General features: G+C 26.4%; 1 protein-coding gene across 9 annotated transcripts in view; it reads right to left on the minus strand.

Moving 5' to 3' along the window:
- LOC122856908 (homeobox protein caupolican) overlaps positions 1 to 21,630 on the minus strand; it is a 46,870-nt gene that overhangs the window by 16,321 nt on the left and 8,919 nt on the right. For 7 of the 9 annotated variants that reach the window (XM_044158796.1, XM_044158793.1, XM_044158795.1 and 4 more), the window contains one exon: positions 2,932 to 3,321. In XM_044158796.1, coding sequence (XP_044014731.1) covers positions 2,932 to 3,321 — 390 coding nt within the window. Of the gene's footprint in view, positions 1 to 2,931; positions 3,322 to 8,018; positions 8,699 to 21,630 lie in introns of those variants that run through there. The other 2 variants (XM_044158800.1, XM_044158799.1) reach the window with 1 other exon arrangement.

Here is a 21,630-nt window from a genome sequence, read left to right on the forward strand (position 1 = left end):
AAAAAATCAACTCAAATATTATTATAAATAAAAAAGTCGTAAACTTCCAAGTTCCAAATCAATTTTTATCAATAAATAAAATATATAGATTATGATATATATCTAGCCCTTTTTTGTCAAAGCTTGAACATTGTTTACCGATGAGAAATCAGTTCAATTACGGAATAACACGAATTAAAGGGATAAAAAAAAAATATATATAATTGGATTAAGTCTCGATAATACGAGGATGAAACCTTACTATATACTATTTGGTTTTTGAAATTCATGTATAGTTGCAATACATGTATTAAAGGTATATATGAAGGTAAAAGTAGTGCAACCAAAGAATGGGCCATGATAAAAGTAAACATTATACATGAGCAAGATGAAAAATAACAAATAAAAAAAAAAGTATATAAAAGTAGTGGTGGTGATGGAGAAAAAGGGAATTAAAAAATAAATAAATAAACCAAGTTAAAGAGTAAAAGAAAGAGAAGAGGTATAAAAAGCATGTGACTTGGACCACCGTGTGTGCTCGATTCTACTCCTGTTGGCATATATAAGGACTCTTGGCGCTTATTGCCCTTATTGCCGTCGCACCGCCCATTTCATTCAATGATAGTCCGGCCTCTTATTACGTTCTTATAACGCTTGTTGAAATAACGCACTCAAAACCCTCTTGAATAACGTTTTTTGTAGCACGTGCTACTGTACCCAAAAAAATTTTTGCTCTTTCATGGTCGACACACAGACACACGGACACATTTAGGATTTAGAAAAAATTTTAAAAAACTCGACAGTAAATAAGACATCATGTTTGGATACTGAAATGAATCTTCAAGTTTAAAAAAAAAAAAAATTTAGTCAAGTTTTTTAGTTACACATTTATAATCATTATTTTTGAAATTTTTACCATTCATTGCTTTGCGAAATGACTTTATTATTAAGCTAAATGAAAAATTATTTGAAAAAAAAAAATGAGGATTTTTTTTTTTCTTTTTTAGTTGGTAAAGAAAAATAATTTTAAATTCAAATTATTTAGTTTTTTTCAAGACGATATGTTGAGAAGTAAAAAGAGTTGATGTAAAGATACATTAAATTTTTTTTATTTGAGTAAAATTATTAGTTGGATAAATAATATTTCTGTTGGAATAAAATAAATTGAAAAAATTATAATAGTCTGACTAAAACAAGTTTTTTACTACTGAAAAAAAAAATATATATTTTACAAGGGAAAATAAATTTATATTTATAATTTTGTATCTACTTGGAATATTAAAAGATTATTATTTAAAAAAAATACAAAATTAAAACAAATAATGCAATTATTTTTAAATGAGTTTTTTAAAAAAATTAACTCAATTTAACAATTATTGAGTCGATTTAAAATTTTATAATCCATAAAAAAAAATGTTCAATTTTGTCGTACATAAAATAACAAAATAAGTAAAGATTTATTTTTATTATTTCATGTTAGACAGTATAAAAATAATACTCTGAATTACCGATTCAACCCTTCAGGGTATAATTGTCGCGTGCAGACCGGAAATGGTCGATGGTAAAATTGCACATGAAACATTATAACGACCATGATGCTAACTACCTTCGAGTGCATATGTACCACAAATTATCGTATGAAACGAAGGACTAAAAAGCAAACTTCACATGTGATAATCATCAACGAGAAAAAAAATAAATATATAAATAATAATGTACATGAAAAAAAATAAAAAATTCTGTTTGCATCAGAATAAAGCAAAAAAAAAAGAGAAACATGGGGTTATCATAATAGTATTCGTGTCTATAATCACCTACTTTATTTCGATTTTGATTATTGATAATCGCGGCATCTCACTGTCTACATAAATTGTTGTACAATTGTCATTCGTGTTTTTTTTTTTTTTTTCTTTCATGTACTACAAATGTATATAATTTTAATTTTTTAATTTCATATTTTTATTCTCACAAAGAAATGATTATTTTATTTTTTTTCTATAGTCTCACCGTCATCTCATCAATTCATACACATGTTCGATATTATAAAATCATTCGTCACAAGACAGTTGATATTATTTTGAATCATTCACATGTGAATATAAACGCGTGAGAACAACTGATTCTTCAAAAATGATAATGTCTTTCAATTTTGTAACAAGCACGTGGGATTAAATTTATATTTCAACTTGCCAACATGTTTTTCAATATGTTAACTATGAAAGTTACTTATATATATTTTTTATTTCTATCTAAAAAATTATATTGTTTCAATTATTATTACTTAATATAAATTATAATCTCAATTTTCTACTGATTATTTTTAAGTAAATTCAAAGAAATGATAAAATAAAAAATTGACAACGATTGCCTAAAAGGTATATATGAAATACATGTTAAGGTGAATCAGAATTTGTTCAGACGATAAAAATCACAACAGATATCCAATGATAAGTTTTAAGTCAAAAAAAAAAAGGAAAAAAAAAAATCAGTGTTTATCTTGGTGGCTTGGGCTCAGTGATATTGATCTTATTATTGCATGCGGCAACATCAAAGAAAATGAAAGCCAATATAACGGATAAATAAGAGACAATGTATGTGTATTATAAAAAAAGGTGTGTATGTGTTTATTGCAAAAAAAAAAAACATGAAGGACAAAAAAATATAATTTTATAAATGAAAAAAAAAATTATTAATTTATTTTTCAATAATTCGATTATTGAAAAAAGAAAATAGTAAAAAAAAAAAAAAAGAAATTGTAATGATTATAAATTGGCAAGCAATCAATAAAGAGTCAAGCAATCAAGGTATAATTAAAAAATTCAATTATTTATTAATGTGACTGTGTGTATATATGGTAAGTAATTAAAAATTTGATTAAAAAAGAAAAAAAAAAAAAATGTTTTTATGTATTTGTATAATAATAAAATGTTGTTATTATTGCTTTTGACATACCAAAGGTGAATAAAAGGCAGAACTATCCATTCCAATACTTGGATAAGGTCCCTGATCAGTTGCTGAAGGTGTTGGTGTTGGATAAGATGAGTATGATGTTGCTGATGGACCAAGTCTTGGATAAGCACCAAGTGCAAGTCTAGCAGCACTATCATACTGACAAGAACATACTGTTTGACCAGTTACTGGATCTGTCATCATAGGTCTACCATTTTCACAACAACTTGGACCAGTTGAACCACCAACTGGTGTTGTTGCACCACCAGTTGCACCTGGTGCTGCACCAGTTGTTGTTGCCGTTGATGAAGGTGATAATGCACCAGGACTTAGTGCACCACCTGACATTGCTGGTGATGTTGCTGTTGTTGGTTGTCCACCACTTATTAACAGCTGAAACAAAAAACAAAAAAATTAGTTGAATTAAAGCTCAATACTTTACACATTAATAAAAATATATTTTTCTTGTTATTTATAATAATAATAATCAGGGCTTTTTTCTTGGGTGAAGTCATGGAATAATAAAAGTATATATATCTCTGCACTCTCAGTTTCCCCCTTGGAAGTGCTGGAAATATTTTTAATGGCATGACAACGATGATGACAATATATAGCCACTCGTTTTCATCAAAATTGTGTGAAAAAACAAGTGAAAAAACAAAATGTACGTGACAAAAAAAATACAGATTGAAAAAGCTAGTACTACCCTTATTTTTTACCCTCTTAATAAAAATATATTTATAAAAATTTTCACGTGGCGCACGCATCCAAAATATATGAAAATTTTTCTGCGCAGAAACTCTGTACATATCCGGCTACTGTATTATTTTTTATTTTACATTTTTTTTCAAATAATCATTTGTTAGTTTAATTTTATAATATTATTATTCAATTTATCAAACTACAACTTTCTATTTATGGATATATACAAAGCACACATGTCAACAAATTAAGTCATTTCAATAAAATTTATAGAAAACAAATTGGTAATGAATATGAAAAATAAAAAAAAATATGTATATAAAAATAATATAATATAAACTTAAATGAAATTTAATCAATGTCATTTGGAAATTTTTTTATTTGAAAAAAAAATAAATTATGTTGATTGATATCTTTCAATGTTTTTATAACATGATATATTATTTGATAAATGAAATTAATTAATTTATAATGTTAATAAATGATAAACAAGTAAAATTTTAAAAATAAAAAGGTCAACAAAAATTAAATTTAGTTTGTAAAATTTATATTTATAATATTGAATACAGAGAAAATAATCATGAGACAAAGGCAAATGTTTATTTTTACTCGTCAAAGATGAACTCGTGCGACAAAATTCTCAGTTATTAGGGAGTCAAGAAAAATATCTTAAACGTGGGATGAACATGTCGTCAAGTGTGTGTCTCTTACTGTCTATTTGAGTCATTTTTAGGATGTGGATATGCCTGTTTAAATGCACACAGACAGATGCTCAAATTTTTCAACTTATTTTTCACTAAAAAAACCATAAGATAAACTATCAAGAATAATATAAATAAATAAATTTAAAAAATTACTTGTTATATTTTATTATTAACATGAATCTTTTTATATTTTGATTTATGTATTTTATTTTTTTTTCTGTTAATTATCTATTTTTTTATATAAAAAAAAAACTATATAGTTTTAAAGCTTGATGTTTAAAATAACATTTAAAATTTGTTTTATGCAAGCACAATAAATAGATTATTTGTAAAAGAGGGCGCCACAAGTTTGTGCAAAATACGTAATGATATACGCGAAGCCAAACGGTTGTTATTTTCATTTTTTTTTTTACTTATTTAGAAAAGAAATAAAAAATAAAATTGCATGCATGCATGTGTGTATGTGAGATCATTGCAACCGGTTTTTTGGTGTATGTTTATATACTTACTGGGGCTTCAATTTTAAATGTGTTAGTATAATACATATACAAATATAAATTCAATGTACAACAACAATGCAAACCGAGACACTGAGGCGTGAATTCGTTGGTCAATTGTCGATTCGTCGCCGAATAATGTGCTCCAACAACGAAAAAGTACATATAGAACCAACATCATGACGATAAAAAGCTGCTCTTGTTATTCGATGCACGAACGAGTACATTTTTTTTTTTCGTTTTTTTATTATTATATTTTATTTATTATTGTTATTATTTTAACTTTATATATATAAACTTTTGACTGTTCGATTAAACGGTACAATGTCCAATTTTGAATGAGGGTGAAATTAAATACTATACTGCCTTTTTTGACAATATTTTTTTGTATTATTTTATTTTTTACATTTTAAATAAATTAAAAAACAATATAAAAAAAATTCAGGTACTTTAATAAATAATATATATTTATATTAAAGTGATTTTGATTGACTAATAAATTTTAAACTTGTTGATTTATTCAACTTGTATATATATTTCCTGTTTCAAGCTATTATATTTATTTCTTGTTTGGCTGTTTTTTTTTTTCTTTTAGGAATATAACAAAAAAAATAATAGATCAAAGAGATATGAAAATAAAAAAATATGTATGTTATATTTGTAGTTCGTGACCGAGTAATTAAAACGCGCATGATACACGATACAAATAAAAAAAAAAAATTGCGTGATTCAAGTACTATTAATTTTGTATTCATTCGATAATATAAAAATGAATACAATATATATAAAAATATACTTGCAATAGATATATAATTTTTTCATTATTATCATAGCTCAAAAAAAATGTCAAATATATATTTATAAACAACAATAAAATTTATTAGAGTTGCTCACAAGTTAATTTGAATTTATTTAAATCAGATTTTTTTCGTTATCTTGAAATTGTTTTTTTAATAACCCTTACAGCCTTTCTACTTGCACCCTTTAAATGTTTAAAATATATGCGACTGTTTATTTATCTGATTATTCAATTATTTATCTATTTATTTATTTATTGTCGTAAAAGTAGGCCTTTTAAATTGCCTGACTATTTACTTTTATATCTACTTGAAGTATTTAAATTTATTTTCCGTTTGTACATTAAAACATATGATTATTTATATTATTTGAAATAATAAAATAAATAACGTATGAATTCAATTTGAAAATATATAATTATGATTTATATTTATAAAAAATTTTAAAGTTTAAAATTTATTTATTTATAAATATATATCTGTCATGTTTAAGTAATCTGGATTAAAATTAGTGTTGTGTTTATATTGTATAAATAAAATGGTCTAATACACATGAATTGTTTGTCAGCCAATAATGCAATTTGTAAATGTATGTATATTGCAAATTCATATATATTAACCGTGAAGAAACTTTTTCTTCCGTCGCCAGGGATCGTTGTTTTTATAAAAATTATTTATACACCTGTATTAAATTAATAATTTTAATAGTATAAATTTGTTATTTATTTTTGTACTAATTTTTATTGACTAGATATTTTTATTGTTAAATAGAAAATAATATGAGTACGTGTAATATTAAAAATGGCAATTTGTTTGCGCTTGCGTTGTAAAATTTTGAGTATCCCGAGGTGACTCAGCTGTGCAGTTGGTGGGTTTCAATTGTAAGGGTGGTTTTGAATAAAGGTAGAAATGGCTCTTAAAACTTTTCCAAGTACAGATAACTTTTTAACCAAAAATATTGTGTGCGTATATAAACTTAAACATCACAAACCGAGTGCTTCTATATATACGTAACTTTTTCAAGTTTTTAAAGACAAAAAAAAATCATTATTTATTCAATTGTTGACTAAATAAAAATAAACAAAAAATAAAAAATTCAAAAGCAAAAACCGTCAAGTATTTTTACAGTATAAAAATCAATTTTAAAATAATAATAATAGTAAATAAATAAATAATATATAAATACGAAAAAAGCTCAGCGCAAAAAAGAAAAAAAAAAAAAAAACGAATTTATTATTCCTTGTAATCTTATTCATTGAAAATTCTTTCAACGTTCAAATAAAGCACAACAAGGTGTAAGGCGCGAAAGATTGTCCCTCTTAAAAATAAAAATAAAATCGTATGAAATTCCAAAGGATTCTCACTTTAATATAAATATATGTATGTGTGCGTGTTTGTGTTTGTTTTAAATGAAGTTACGAGGCATGCGAAAAAGGCCTATAAGCACTTCAGAGTCTGCTCCAGCGTGAGAATATCCCGCTGTGTTCGCGGGGAAAGATCACCGGGATGCCGATTAATCGTTCGTGCGGGTAAACCCCCAAGTCTTTTTAGCCAGACAGATCGGTATTCAATGCGCGAGCATGTGCGCGCGCCCGCGTGATTTTGTCTGTCAACTAAAATAAAATTCTCTATGTCTATATACTCGAAAAATATCTACTCCAAAATTAAATTAAACAAGAATAAAAAAAAAACAATATTCTCATTTCATTTTAAATATAATTAGAACAAAGAAATAACTTTTTATATTTTTTTGTTAATATCCTGTATTTAAAATTGTAATTGTAAATTGAGCAAGAAAATATTAGCCAATATCCTTGTATGATTTAAAAGTACTGATAAGAAGCTTGTTTATATTTATCTATTACATTGCATTATTTTAGCTTATTATAAAATGCAATAAATATATTTATTTATTTTTTCGAAATAGGTTATCACGCGCATGTATTGTTTAATATTAACAGTGATTTATTTCAATTGATAATTTAGTTTAAATTATTAAAAATATAAAACACGATAATTATTGTTGTTTAAGTTTAACTGAGCGACGGCCGTCGCATTCAAGCCTTAAGTAAACTCAGCAGGTGCGCGAACCTAACTCTCTTTTTTTTTTATGACAAGTTCTTTGTGTTTACAATTCAACCGACATAGGATTAATAATATTTTTTTAATAACCACTTGATACATCAGGACCATACCTTCACGTGCCAAATTGTATATTAAAATATTTTTACTCCAAAATAATAATACAGTTATAATAACAACAATTATTATCATAGAAAAATAGACTACACATGTCAAATGGAATTTAAAAATAAATCGAAAAACTCGTTGATATAGTTACGAGTATTATTATTATTATTATTGATGTTAATTATTGTTTTTTTATTTACCTGTGATGCCGACGGATACGAGTATCCGAACTGTGCATAAGCTGACATTATTCTAAAGTCTTCCAGTTCTTACAAATATTATATTATACAAAATCACAATATTGCACCAAATTGATGCACTTACACAATAAATCACTCACTCAAGTTTTAATCGATAATATTATATCAATAATTAATAGCAATTATTAATAAATAATAAATTTAACAAATTAAAAAAAAAGAAAAAAAAAAAAATATATAATAAATCAACTATAGTGTCATCAAGTCATTATTTTTTCATTTTCTTTGTCTCGGTATTTCATATTTATAATTTTCACCCCTCATTACTAAAACGTTTTATTTAAAATTAAAAAAAAAAAAAAAAAAAACCAACACTGTTATATTTAAATTTTTTAAATATAAAAATTCACGTTATAAATTTTGCACTTTTTTTTTTGCTTGTGTTTTTATTTTTAAATAAATAAAATAATTACGATTATAATTATTAAAACTAAGAGTTGATTTTAGTAGAACAAAGTTGCAAAAAAAAAAAAAACACTAGAAAATATTCACACGCGGGACGGATTTTTTTTTTTTCGAATTATTATTATTATTATTTGATTTATTTATTTAGTATAATTTTAGTTAGCACAGGATCCGTCCCCTGTTCTCACAGGGCTCTCCAGTCTACGACTGACTTGTCTCAACTCACACCACTTCAGCGAGCTTTCACGTGCTAGTAGCTCCCTCTCGAGTAAAGTACTTGAACTTTTACTCCCACTTTTTATGTAAAAAGGTGGAGCTAGTGAGAATAAGCCAATCAAATTAAACTGCATGTGCTTGTAAAATATTTAACTGGGTGTGTTCATCCTTTCTCATTGGTTATCAACATTTTAACAGGCTGCACTGCCACCTAACGTACGCCTTATACAACACAAATCCCACCCTCTTTATAAAAAATTTAAAATAAATAAATAAATATAAACAAATGGAAAGAAAAAAAAAAAAAAAGCTCACATTTAAAATCATCCTGGAAACTCATGTTACCCTCTTGGTTTTTATTTTATCCTTATTTAACTTACATTCAAGTCTATATACTTTTGTATGGCATATTGTTACTTTTTTTTTTATATATATATAATACCAACTTGCTCATGAATTTACTTTTCATTGTATCAAAAATACACAAACTGAGAACAACGAGAAACGAGTGTGTTTACGCGACTCGAATCTTGTCATCTACGTTGGCACGAGACTTAAATAAATCTTGAATTTTTTTTTTTTTCCATTTTTTTTTACCATTTGTTGTTTTATTTATTTTCATCCCCTTTTGACACAATCAACTACCCTGTGTATGCGCCCGCGTATTTCATCCATCTAACAATTTTTTCCTGTTTTTTTTTTTTTTGATATAGTTGATATACACTGACAACGAAAAAAATAAAAAAACATTTAATTTTATATATAATTTTGAATTTTTTGTAAACTTTTCATGATTTTTTTTATTTTTTATTCCGTGTCCTTGCTTCTTCCTGTCTTATTTATTTTATTTATCTACCTTTGGTGCAAGATTGTACAGATTGGCCTGGTGGAAACGAGGATATGTTGGAAGATAAGGTGGCTTTAATTGATGGGCCTGGACAAATTGTAAATTTGGCGTATGGCTTGATATATATTCATTTTGTAGATTTTTTTATTTCTGTTTTCGTTTCTGCAATATGTGTGTGTGTGTTTTTTTTTTTATTTTAATTTTAGTCGCCATGTTGAGTTGAACAAGAAATTGAAGAGACAGAGAAAGAGGGATGAAGAAATATAGTGATAGTTCGTACTTGTTACGGTATTTTACTTCATTTTACTTTGTGCTTAATTACCAATGGCATGTTTCATGATAATTGGCGTGAGGACAAAACAAGCGAATTATACATGAGATTGATTATGCGCATATATGTAAAAACAAAAAAAAAACCAGCATAAGGGTAAATTTATATTAAATTTTTTAAAGATATAATACAACAATTTACGATGGATTTAATTTTAAAGTTTCAAGTATAAAATTTTAAATTAAAAAACAAAAAACAACCGTATAGAAGTCTGTAAGTATCAAGTCGTTCATTCCAATTAAATTTTCTTCAAGATGAAAAACAAAATTAGTAAAAAAATTAATCTGCATGGATTGATGCCACATGGAAAAAGGAAATTGACAAATATGTTTTTATGATTATATCTATAAATTTGTCATGAGCATGACATGATATCGAACATTGTTGATGAAAACTATACAAAATCATGTAAAATAACCGTAGGGATTTTTTTTTTTTTTTTTTATTCAATATGTTATTTTATTTTTCTAAAGAGTAACGGGATTACATGACAGAACAATTGTTCTTTAAAGACACCCTAGGGACCCCAAACAACGAAAAAGATAAGGTGGTGAAGAGTCCCTTTTGATGGCTCCCTTCTTGTCGTTTCACTTTTTTTTTTTTTTTTATTTTCCATTATTTTTTGAGGGATAAGGTATTTTTACCTGTTACCCCAGGGAACTTGTCGAGGTCGAGAGATATCTCGAAAATCTATAGGGATGATTTACCACACTGCGTAAACCCGGTTTCTTTTAACGACGTTATACGTTCCGAAACTCAGCAAGACGACATAATATGTGAAAATTATTTGTTTGTGAAAAATTTTAGTAGTTTGCTTTTAAACTTTGCTTGTTATATTGTTCTCTTGTGCTTTGAATAAATCTAACTTGCCTTTTTTTTTTTTTTTTCGGTGACCCCCCTCAATTTTTAGGCCAATTTTCAATTCTCACTGTTTTTTTTTTTTTTTTTTTTTTCATTTTACTAAATTCGTTTTTTCAGTCGTTGTGGATATAATTTTTAGCTGACCATTTAGATCTAGTCAGTCAAGAGTTTGTCCTGTCTCCATTGACCTGGAGAAAAAAAAAGGGGACAAAAAAAAAAAATAGCCAGCATTCTTCGGTTAAATGAGAAGAAAAATTTTTTTATCTTTTTTAAATTGCGTGACATTTAGAGATTATTTTGAGGAAAATTTTTTTATTTAAAATTATATATTATTTGTTACGGTTTCTATTTTATATTTTTTAAATTTTCACTTTTCTTATGATGTTTGCCGACAATTTTAAAATTCAGTATCTCGTTTATTCTTTATCCTTGAATATCTTTTTCGCAACTCGACACTTGAAAATTTTACTATAAGCATATATTTCAATAATAAAAAAAATAATTTTTTTTAATATATATATAATAAAATATTTCATTCTATGCACGACAGGTGGTCTCATAAACTCGACTATAAGTGTCTCGACGAATGAGGCATTAATGCAGGAGAAAGGTCGACCAATAATCATACACAAAACTCGTTGCATTAAATTTGAGTATCAATTACCGTCGCCTCGATAACCATCATATCGCATTACCTTTTGTTTTTGACTTACGAGATGAAAAATGACAGAAATAGTCTACTTTTGTTATATTCCAATATATTTATAGAGACTAATAACTCTAAGTAAAAAACAAAAAATGTCAAAAATTGACTAGAGGTCCACATGGTTCAAAAATATATTTCTAAATCAAAATTTCATGAAATTATGCTTCTAATATTTAAACAACACCGAAATATAATTATTCTGAAAGCTATAAAAATTAATTTCAATTATTTTTATTTTTTTTTTCAATTTTATAATTTTTGAAAATTTACTCTTTTTTGCCATAAGTGGTTAGTGTTAAAAAAAAATATTTCTAAGCTAAAATTTCATGAAATTATCCTTCTAATATTTAAACAACGTCGGAATATAATTATTCTGAAAGTTATAGAATTTAATTTCACTTATTTTAATTTTTTTTTAAACTTTATAACTTCAAATGAGCTTTATTTATATAAAACAAGTTCTTCTCTATATGTTTATAGATGTAAATAAATATTAAATATATATTTTTCTCAACTTGTAATAAATATAAACAGTAAAATATAATCGCATTTAATTTTTTTTTCACAAAAGTTTATGAAATACATCTATGTACAATCCTAAGATAAGTTTCACTCTGAATTTAAGTAGGACATTATCGTGCTCGACCACAAAACAATATTGAATAGAATAAAAACTTGAAGAAATATATATTATTGCGTCGACAAAAAGCAAAGAAAAAAAAAAAAAAAACTACCTCCCCACACAAATTTAAACCTAGCGTGTTTGTGTCAAAGCAACAAGACTATATAGCTTTGATAAATTGTTTGGTATTTTGGTATTTTCACGATCGACATGAATGCTCAGTTTGCCTCATTTCCACAGCTCATTATTTTTATTTGATTAAATGTGCATGGTCTATGTTACTTAAAAAGCAAATCTAGCAAAAAAATTCCATATACATTTAAAAAAAAAAAATAATAATAAGTAATTATCCAGTAAACTCAAATAAATCTTATTTAGTTTTAAAAAAAAAAAATGTATTTAATTGAAAATTTTTAAATTTCATAATTAAAGTTATTTATATAAGTACACGATAATAATTTAAAATAAACATTTATGTTTTGATGATAAATATTATGCTTTAAATTATCATAGTGATTAACACTGATTGTGTAAATAATTAAAATAAAAAAAAAAAAAAAAAACACCTGATAAACCGTTGTGATAATAATTGAGTGAGGTTAGTTTGTTTTACAAATCTTTAAAGTAAATTTTTTTTTCTTTTTTTAAAAAAAAGGTTAATCTTTTAAATATATATGTTTATACAATTTTGTTTGTCAAGTGGTTTAAAATACATCAAGTATAAGTTTAATGTTTGTTTCCGGTTTTGATTGGTTTTACACCCTTATACCTGATGGTGTACCATCACCACTAACCACGACCAAAAAAATCACTTAAATATATATGTATTTCGATAAAGTTTTAAATAGATATAAAAAAAAAAAGACTTGGGTTTATCATCGACTCGTCAAAAATTAAAAAAATCTTGGTATTTTATATTTTCAACGACCCATCAAAGTTATTTTATTTCTATATACCTGAAAAATTGAATACATTTTTTTTTTTTTAACACATTTTTTTTGCTTTTTATTGTTTTATGTATTTTTTATTTTTATATATGGTTTTTTTATTATTTTTTTCTTCTTTTTTTTTTGGGACCTTGTGAGAACGTTTTTATGACACGTGGGATCCTAAATAGTTTTGACTCTCTCTTTAGTGGCATCAAGTCCTCAATGGGTGTATGGTCGTTATACTATAAAGTCGATTCTAATTTCGACTATTAAACTTAACGAAATATTCACACCAAAATAAATATGAAAAATAAAAAAAAATAAAGAATAATGGGAACAAAAGTTGTTGCAGTTGTTAATAAAAAATTTACTTTAATTCATTTATTCCATTATTATATTTTTATTATTTACCCTCTCGAGTTGGATTTTTATTTTTTTTAAACTGTTATTGTATATATACCAAGTGGGTTTTTTTGAATTTTTTTTTGTCTAATTTTTCAGTGAGTATTTGAAAGAGGAAACTGGCGCCTCTATAGAATATAAAAAAAAAAAAAATATATATATATATATTTTAAAAAGTCGTTTTAATTCCAAAACGCGGTAAAGTTTTATTGGTGCACGCAAGTCTTTTATTATTATTGTTTTTTTTTTTTTATTTTTTCTTTTATGTCTACCTATATGCCTTTCTCAACTGGACTCTTGGTATGGCTGACCAGTATGTCGCCGTAAGAAAAAAAAAAAGTTTTTTTAAAAAAAGCCGGCTCAGCACACCCAACTTCACCTTGTCTATGTGTCTCCATCTTTTTTAACGTATCTGAAAGAGACTCTTAGTTGCTTGGCTTCTTTTCTCTATACCAAATAACCCAACGACCAAACTAAATGTCAACCGTAAACCTTGCGAGGCAACACTAATTAACCCGACCAAAATAAACTGCCGCGTTCACTCGGCGCCCTGGACTCTTTTTCTTCCCCTTTTATACGTCTTTTCTTCTTCTCATCTTTGATTTTTTTATTTACATTTTTTTGTAATATTTAATATACATTTAATGCAGGGTTGATGAAGTGATTTTTTTTTTTCTAATCAATAAATTCTTTTATAAATAAGCAATTTCTTAAATCATAGTTTTTATACTTTAAAAAATTGTACTAAAAATATTAAATAGATAGATGTTTTGAAGAAAAAGAAGGGTATAATAACACATCATAATCAAAATTGAAAGGAAAATATTGCGCCAGACAATTATAGCCAATTAAAAAAGCTCCCTATTTTGATTTTTCGTCAGGGTGTTGTTAATCACGACAAAATTTTCAGGTTGTCAATGAATGTAAAAGCCCTGAAAGAAAGAACGTATAGCTTATTTGCTGAGGTCCGACGGGTATAGTCATTTGCAGGAGAGTAAGAAAAATAAAAAAATTTCAAAAAAAAACCCTGATGGAACTATAGACTTCTATTTTGCAATGGGCAACATTACATATCGCCAGGGGTTGAGAGTTATCCCACTTTTTATATTTCATACATATTTTTTTTTTTCTCTTATTTAACTTGTTCTTTTTTTTCTACTTCTTCTTCATCCTCTTCTTCATTTTTCGTACACTCAAACACACCGGGGTTTCCTATGGATCCCGCTGGCTCTTGCATTTCCATTTTACCCCTGAACGAGACGACACGAGGCGTCGCACTTTCGTACTGAAAGATATAATGCAACCACGTGGGGGACATACACCCATGAACGGGCAATATTTTATTTAAACTGAGCAGGAAACGATAACTATGAAGATATCCAACATTTGAATTTTATTTTTTTTTATTTCGTTGATGTTTAAAATTTTTGTTTCAGACAAGTTTTTATAACTTTTTTTTTATTATTTCATAAAAATTTTTTTATTTAGTATAAAGTATACCTATAGCTGAATGAATAGTTTAAGATTTAATTTTTTTTTTTGATGTTAAAGATGTGCGCATGAAAATTTTTGTTGTTGTTGTGGTTTTAAGGTGGAATGGCGTGAGTCACGCGTGGGAAAGTATCAACAAACTATGCAAACTATACTGTTCCCCTTGACGCCTATAATTATTGATTCAATCGATATGCCATCGGACAGACTATTATTTATTCTATCAATGTCCCGGATACGTCGAAAAACCTTCACACTAAACTATCCTCAGAGCAATAAAAAATATAAATAATCAATTTTTAAATATATGAAAATCTTGAGATATAAAAATAACTTTTAGATATAAAAAAAAAATACTTTTGGTATTTGATAGTTGCAATTAAATTAATGATGGTATGAGTAACAAAGGAAAATAGTAGAGTCGTGATTATATATCATATGGTCATCTTTTCTGTGATGTTTAATTCTTTTGCGCATTAAAAAAATATATAAAATTGAAAAAAAAAAAAAAACGGAAGTCAAATGCTTTTAAAACTATTGTGTGCACTCTATGGTGTTGTCGTACATAATATACCGCAACTTACAAAGTGCGTTTATATATATAGTGAAACAGCAAGCAATTGACTTATTCAAAAAAACACGAAACGACCATTAAATCAGAGTTAAGTGTTCGTTCAAGTTAACCGGACAACGACGTTGCACAGTTGCCACAGGAAAATTATCCATCAAAGAATTAAGTATATATTATACTTTGAAGGTAACTTGAAATGAATATATAAAAAAAAAAAAAAAAAAAAGAAAAATGGAAATTTTTCACTTACAATACTGTCGCGACATCGGGAACTAATTATGTCTAGTCTAAATTTTGTATAACAATACCTGTTAAATTTTTTAAAATATTATTTTCTATACAAAACTTTCTTTTACTCTAATTGTGATTGTATAATATTCAATTTCATGGATAACGGTACTTTTTTCTTTTATTTTATTTTTCTTTTTCGTTTCACCTTTTAGTATAATGCCAAAAACTACCTTCAAACCTTTACAAATGGCCAAGGTCGAACGACTAAGGTGAAATGCATATACCCTTGATTCTCAGAAACTTGTTGGAAAATCTTTTTTTTTTTCATTTCCAAATTTTTCATTGCCAAAGCCAAAATATTCTTAAAAATTTATTTTAAATAATCAAATTAATTGTTTAGTTAAGAGATTATCCTATTTTTTAAAATTAATCTTTGTAAATTTTTGTAAATGTGAAATTTTTAGAAGTGATATTTTCTCGACAAAAAAAATAGTCATTTTTAGAATTTCGCAATCTTATTTTTTTTCTACCAAAAGAACACAACGAAGGATTGTCTTAAAAATTTACTGAATAATAATGGAAAAAATTCTAAACAATTCAGACCAAGAAAATATCAAGAGTTATATTTTTGGCTAAAGATATAAATTCTTTTGAATATTCAGAAGAGCGAGGACACCAAAATATTTTTTCTCAATTCTCAAACTTTAATTTAAATATACTTATTTTTAAATACTGAAATATATATATTCCAGATAAAATAAAAATAAATAAATTTAATAAAAAAAAAAAAATCAAGTAATTTAAAATTTTTTATTGACGAGTTAAGATTTGTATTGGAATATTAAAGTTGAATATGAGGTAGTTGGTAAATATTATTCGCATAAACATGTATATTTCATTCAGTAATAACCGATAATTTATTGTCGGCAATAGGGAGTGAAACTCGATTGGATGATACATGAAAAAGTAGGAGGTAAAACGGGGAAAAAATAAAAAAAATAAAAAACGAGAAAGAGAATAAAGGGGATGTTGAGGTAATACAGTGGATCTTGTTCATGTTAGGCTCAGAGGAATACATGCGTACATCGATATCAGTCAGCGACTAATCAAAAACTCGAGCGCACACGATTCCCCCGTCGGGAATATATACCTGCATGTTGTATCAAATTCATATACACATTTAAAATATATATATATTAAATATTAAAACTATACATATATATATATTTTATATAAAACACAAACGTGGCCCATGAGCGTGAGAATCGATCCACCACGATTTAATATCGATTTCCCCTTTTCTCTCTTCCACCACCAATTATCCGATCGTTTTCATCTCAAAAGGTGAATATACACTGCTTTTACCTGAAGCCGCATCTTGTAAAGTTTATTAAATTGCCAAGTTACATGCCAAGTTGTTGCGCGTAAGTATATTAGAATTATATTTTAAAAGGAAGCAATGTTTTGATACTTAAATACATACATTCATATAATAAATATATTGACATTGTATATATATAAAATTTATCCAATATTTATTTGCTTCAAATTAAAAAAAAAAAAATTATAATCGTGAAAATAATATTTAATTTTTTTTTTATATCATAAGAAGAAGAATAATGTTACACATGAAAAACGATAAATATATTTCAATGTATCGTATTTGTCAAATATTAAAATTGGGTGTGCCAAAAAAAAAAAAAAAAAAATGTTTAAATAAATTTTACGATTTATAAATAAGATATAATTTTATAACTTTTTTTTTTTTTTTGAATATATATATTTTTTTTATTGAGAATATTTTTGTTAAATTTTATTTAATGATCAAGTATCGATCATGCAATCTGTTTGTTAATTCGATTAATTTATAAATGTAAATATATAATTTTTTTAATTTAATTTTTTTTGCTTAATATAAAATGATCATTGGAAAAGTGTATATGATTTTTGTTTGTTAAAATAAAAGAGCTGTGAAGGTGCTATATATTTAAAATTGTTGAGAATATTTTTTTTTTTTTAATTTTTTTTATCAAAATGAGGATGATACATGCAATATTATATTGAGTTTATATTGCAATATTTGTGGTGGTTGTTCGGGAGCACTTGAAAAGAAGGAGGATACGTTACAGGTGAGAGCTTGAAGTTCGCGTGCTGCAAACGAGCCGGCAGCTGTCCGCTTCTGGCAACACAGTATATTGCATTATATAGCTATACACTTGGGTATTAATATGCGACTGACTGATGAAGGTGGGACCACGATATATACCCATATATTTAATAAATATTCGTAACTGATGCTCAAAGACTTTATTTTTATTTTTTTAACCCTATCAATAATTTTTTTATTTACTTTTTTCATTTTATATATTTAAACAAGTGTATACTCAGATATTGAACACTTTTTACAACATCATATATACATGATGATAATTACAAACATCACGAAACGTCAGTAAACACTTACTGACAAAATATGGCTGTGTGTGTTTTTGTATGTTTCCATATTTGTGTTGAATAAAAAAAAAAAAAAATGATCACTTGGATCCAAGTTGCAAGACTGTCACGAAGGCAAGCATTTGCCTTTGGGACTTGACCAATCATTGTTTCTGATATCATCATTTAACATGAACATGTATTTTTTATTTTTATTTTATTTAAACTTCACCATATCATCGTGATAATTTTCTTAAAATATATTTTAATTTTTTTCTTCATAAGGATATATGAATTGAAAATATTAAACAAGTTTTATTTAAAAATAAAATTCATATAAAAAATTTGTAATAAATAATATATTAAATTAGTTTTTACGTTTCGTTAGTTTGTATTAAAAGCCAAATGCCATATCGTTGTCTTAGATTTGCTTTTAGACGAATGTAACGAGGCGTACAGACGACAAAAAATAAAAAAAGTAAGTAAGGGTGGATGAATGTGAAGCAATCTGTTTTCAAAGTACAATAAAAGCAAAAGAAAAAAAAAGAGGGTGGTTGAGTGTATTGAGCCACTTTGGCATCACACATAACCCACCACAGATTTTAGTTTCATTTGGCTCACAGTGTTGGGGGCTGTATGGCAACTAAACTTCAAGCACCTACTACTCGCAATGGGCGTACAAAAAATATATATATCCGAATTGAATCATTGCTGAATAAGCGGGAAACTCACTGACATCGTATATTGAAAGAAGAAAAAAAAGCAACACGTTGGGGTTGTGAAATCAATGAAAAATAAAAAAAATAAATAATCAAAAAAATATTGAATTAAAAATAATTTTACTGACAAGTACTACATAAATTAAATTAAAAATATATTATCTATTTTTAAGAAAATAATTTCATACATGTTTTGATGATTAAAATTTATAAAAAGAATAAAAAAATAATAATAATCCTCAACTTGGTTGAAAAAAAAACAAAAAAAATCTAATTAATGAAAAGCAATGTAACCATGTTTAAAACTTGTTGAGATATTTTTAAAAAATAACAAAAAATATATATGAATGAAAATACAAGGTAAAACAAGACTTGGCAACATAAAGCGAAATATTTTGAGTGTTTTAGTTAGGGGTGTGTGCAAACTGTTGCGTCATAACTCGAGATGAAGTGAGTGCCAAGGGGTTCAAGAGAATGCTTCGAGCTAATGAAGCCTAGACCACTGTTCAGTGTATACACATATAGACAAGATTGTACCCTCTTATTTGAGTAAACGAAATATATATAAATACATCTCACCACATATCATAGATATGGGGGTTGTTTTCATATTCAAAAACACGAAATATAAATATCAACTTGCACATATTATACCACCTTGCTTATGGATATACAAATATAAAAAAAATATTCTACATAAACAATTGCACAACCAATATGTGTGTTAATAAAAATATTAACAAAAAATAAAACCATCGTATGCATTAATCATTTTAAAAATAATAAAATTGAAGGTCAAGAAATATTGAGGTACTTATTTTAAACACGTGTCATATCAATGCGGGACATGCACGTGCATCAAGTCAACCGTTTCACACCCTTAAAGAAATTCATATATATTTTAAAAGTGTACTTGTCAAGAATACACAACACAAGGGGAAAATAAAAATTACTCAGACAAGTACTCAATACGTATTTTGTGGGAGAATAAAATAAAAAGGTTCGTGTGAAAATTTGCAGATTTTTCTATCGAGTCTATGAATATATACACTGAGTCTATATATATTTTTTTTTTTGACTGAAAAAGTACTTGTGTTTCACCCTCAATAATTTTAGTGACACTTAAACTACTACTACTATTATTTTTTTTTTTTCTACTTTGGAATAATAACAAATTATACATCTTGTGTATTTTCAATTATTCACAGATATAAAATTAATTTTTATAAAATTTATAAATTTATTTTTCGATACAGTGTTGTTAAAAGAAAAAAAAAATTGATGGATTACTGGTGAGAAGAAAAAAAAAAAGAAAGAGATCAATTTTAATAGAATATATAAATTTTTTTAATGTCATACCCATCAAAGACAGATTATGCGTGGATAAGTGGACATAGACACGCCACAAAATTAAGTGTAAATAATACACTGCACCTTGGTCGTTAACGTTCTCGTTATAGGTTCATATATATATGTATATCACAAGCACACACAAAATGAATATGCACCCAGACAATTTCTAATGTCACAATATGCAAACACAGATGCAAACACATGTGTGTGTTTAGACAATACACTTGATGACATTTGTTGATGTGAATATGTGATTTTGTGTTGAGTGCAATTTCAAGACACCACTAATAGCATAAGCACAAGAAAGAGATGGAAAGATGGAGAGAGAAAAGGAAAATATATATTGCAACAGAGAATATTCCTAATGGGCTAATGGACCGCCATGGTACCTTTCAGGGTCCAGGGCCGTTGGCTCATTCGTATATTATATATACACATATACATGTTGCTCGAAGACCCATGGCCAAATGAATTAATCAACGCTTCTCTCGCATTCGTGGCCACCGCGTCAGCAAAAAAAGCAAAAAATTTTAATAAAATAAAAATAAATAAATAAGAAAGGAAGATACATTATATATATAAATAAGTATCGCAGCTACAAAACCTTCTTATCTTGTTGTTCGTTTTTTCACGCTCGACTTTAGTAATTGCTGTGATTTATGAGATGGCTTGTGCACTTCATTAATCGCTTAGATATCAAAAACAATTACAACTCGGATGTCCGTTTTTTTTTCAATATAAATATATAATAAATAATTTTTTTTTTTCATTTATAATTTCTCTTGTAAATTTTAATTGTCTGCGTTCATTGAGATGTGAATGCATCGAAAAAAAATATGACTTTAATTCTATTAGAAATTTTTTTTTTCTTCTTCTCATTTCGAAAGTATAATTAATAGATATATTTTTAAATTTTTTTGAATTATTTTAAACTTTCACTGTGCAACTATATAGTGTATTTATTTTTTAAAAAAAATTTTATATTTTTAACTGTCAAATATTTTTTTTAATCAAGATTCAAAGTCAATCATTGAAAATATTTATTTTAGTCACGATATAATATATTTTAAAGCTGGCTAATTAAAGTTATTATACATGTGAAAAAAATAAATAGCGATAGGGTATATTATTCGATGACGGAATTAAAATAAGCAGCTGAAGGAAATACCGGATGAAGTTGTGAATAAGGTATTTATCGTGCGTTTATATATAAATAAAAAAAAATTAAAAAAACAAAAAAGATATAGTTGATATTAAACGAGGGGTATCATAACCTTGTCTTTTATTTTATTTGTGGATCATTTTAGATGTAGCCAGTGGATAGTGATCCAGGTTTGATTCTAATATGTCTTCTAGGCATTCAAAAAAATAAAAAATAAATAAATTTAAAAAATGAATATAACCAGTCCCATCCCGGAGAAGTGACCCGAAGAAA

Source organism: Aphidius gifuensis, linkage group LG5 (assembly GCF_014905175.1).
Source record: "Aphidius gifuensis isolate YNYX2018 linkage group LG5, ASM1490517v1, whole genome shotgun sequence".
In the NCBI taxonomy this organism is placed as follows: Eukaryota; Metazoa; Arthropoda; class Insecta; order Hymenoptera; family Braconidae; genus Aphidius; species Aphidius gifuensis.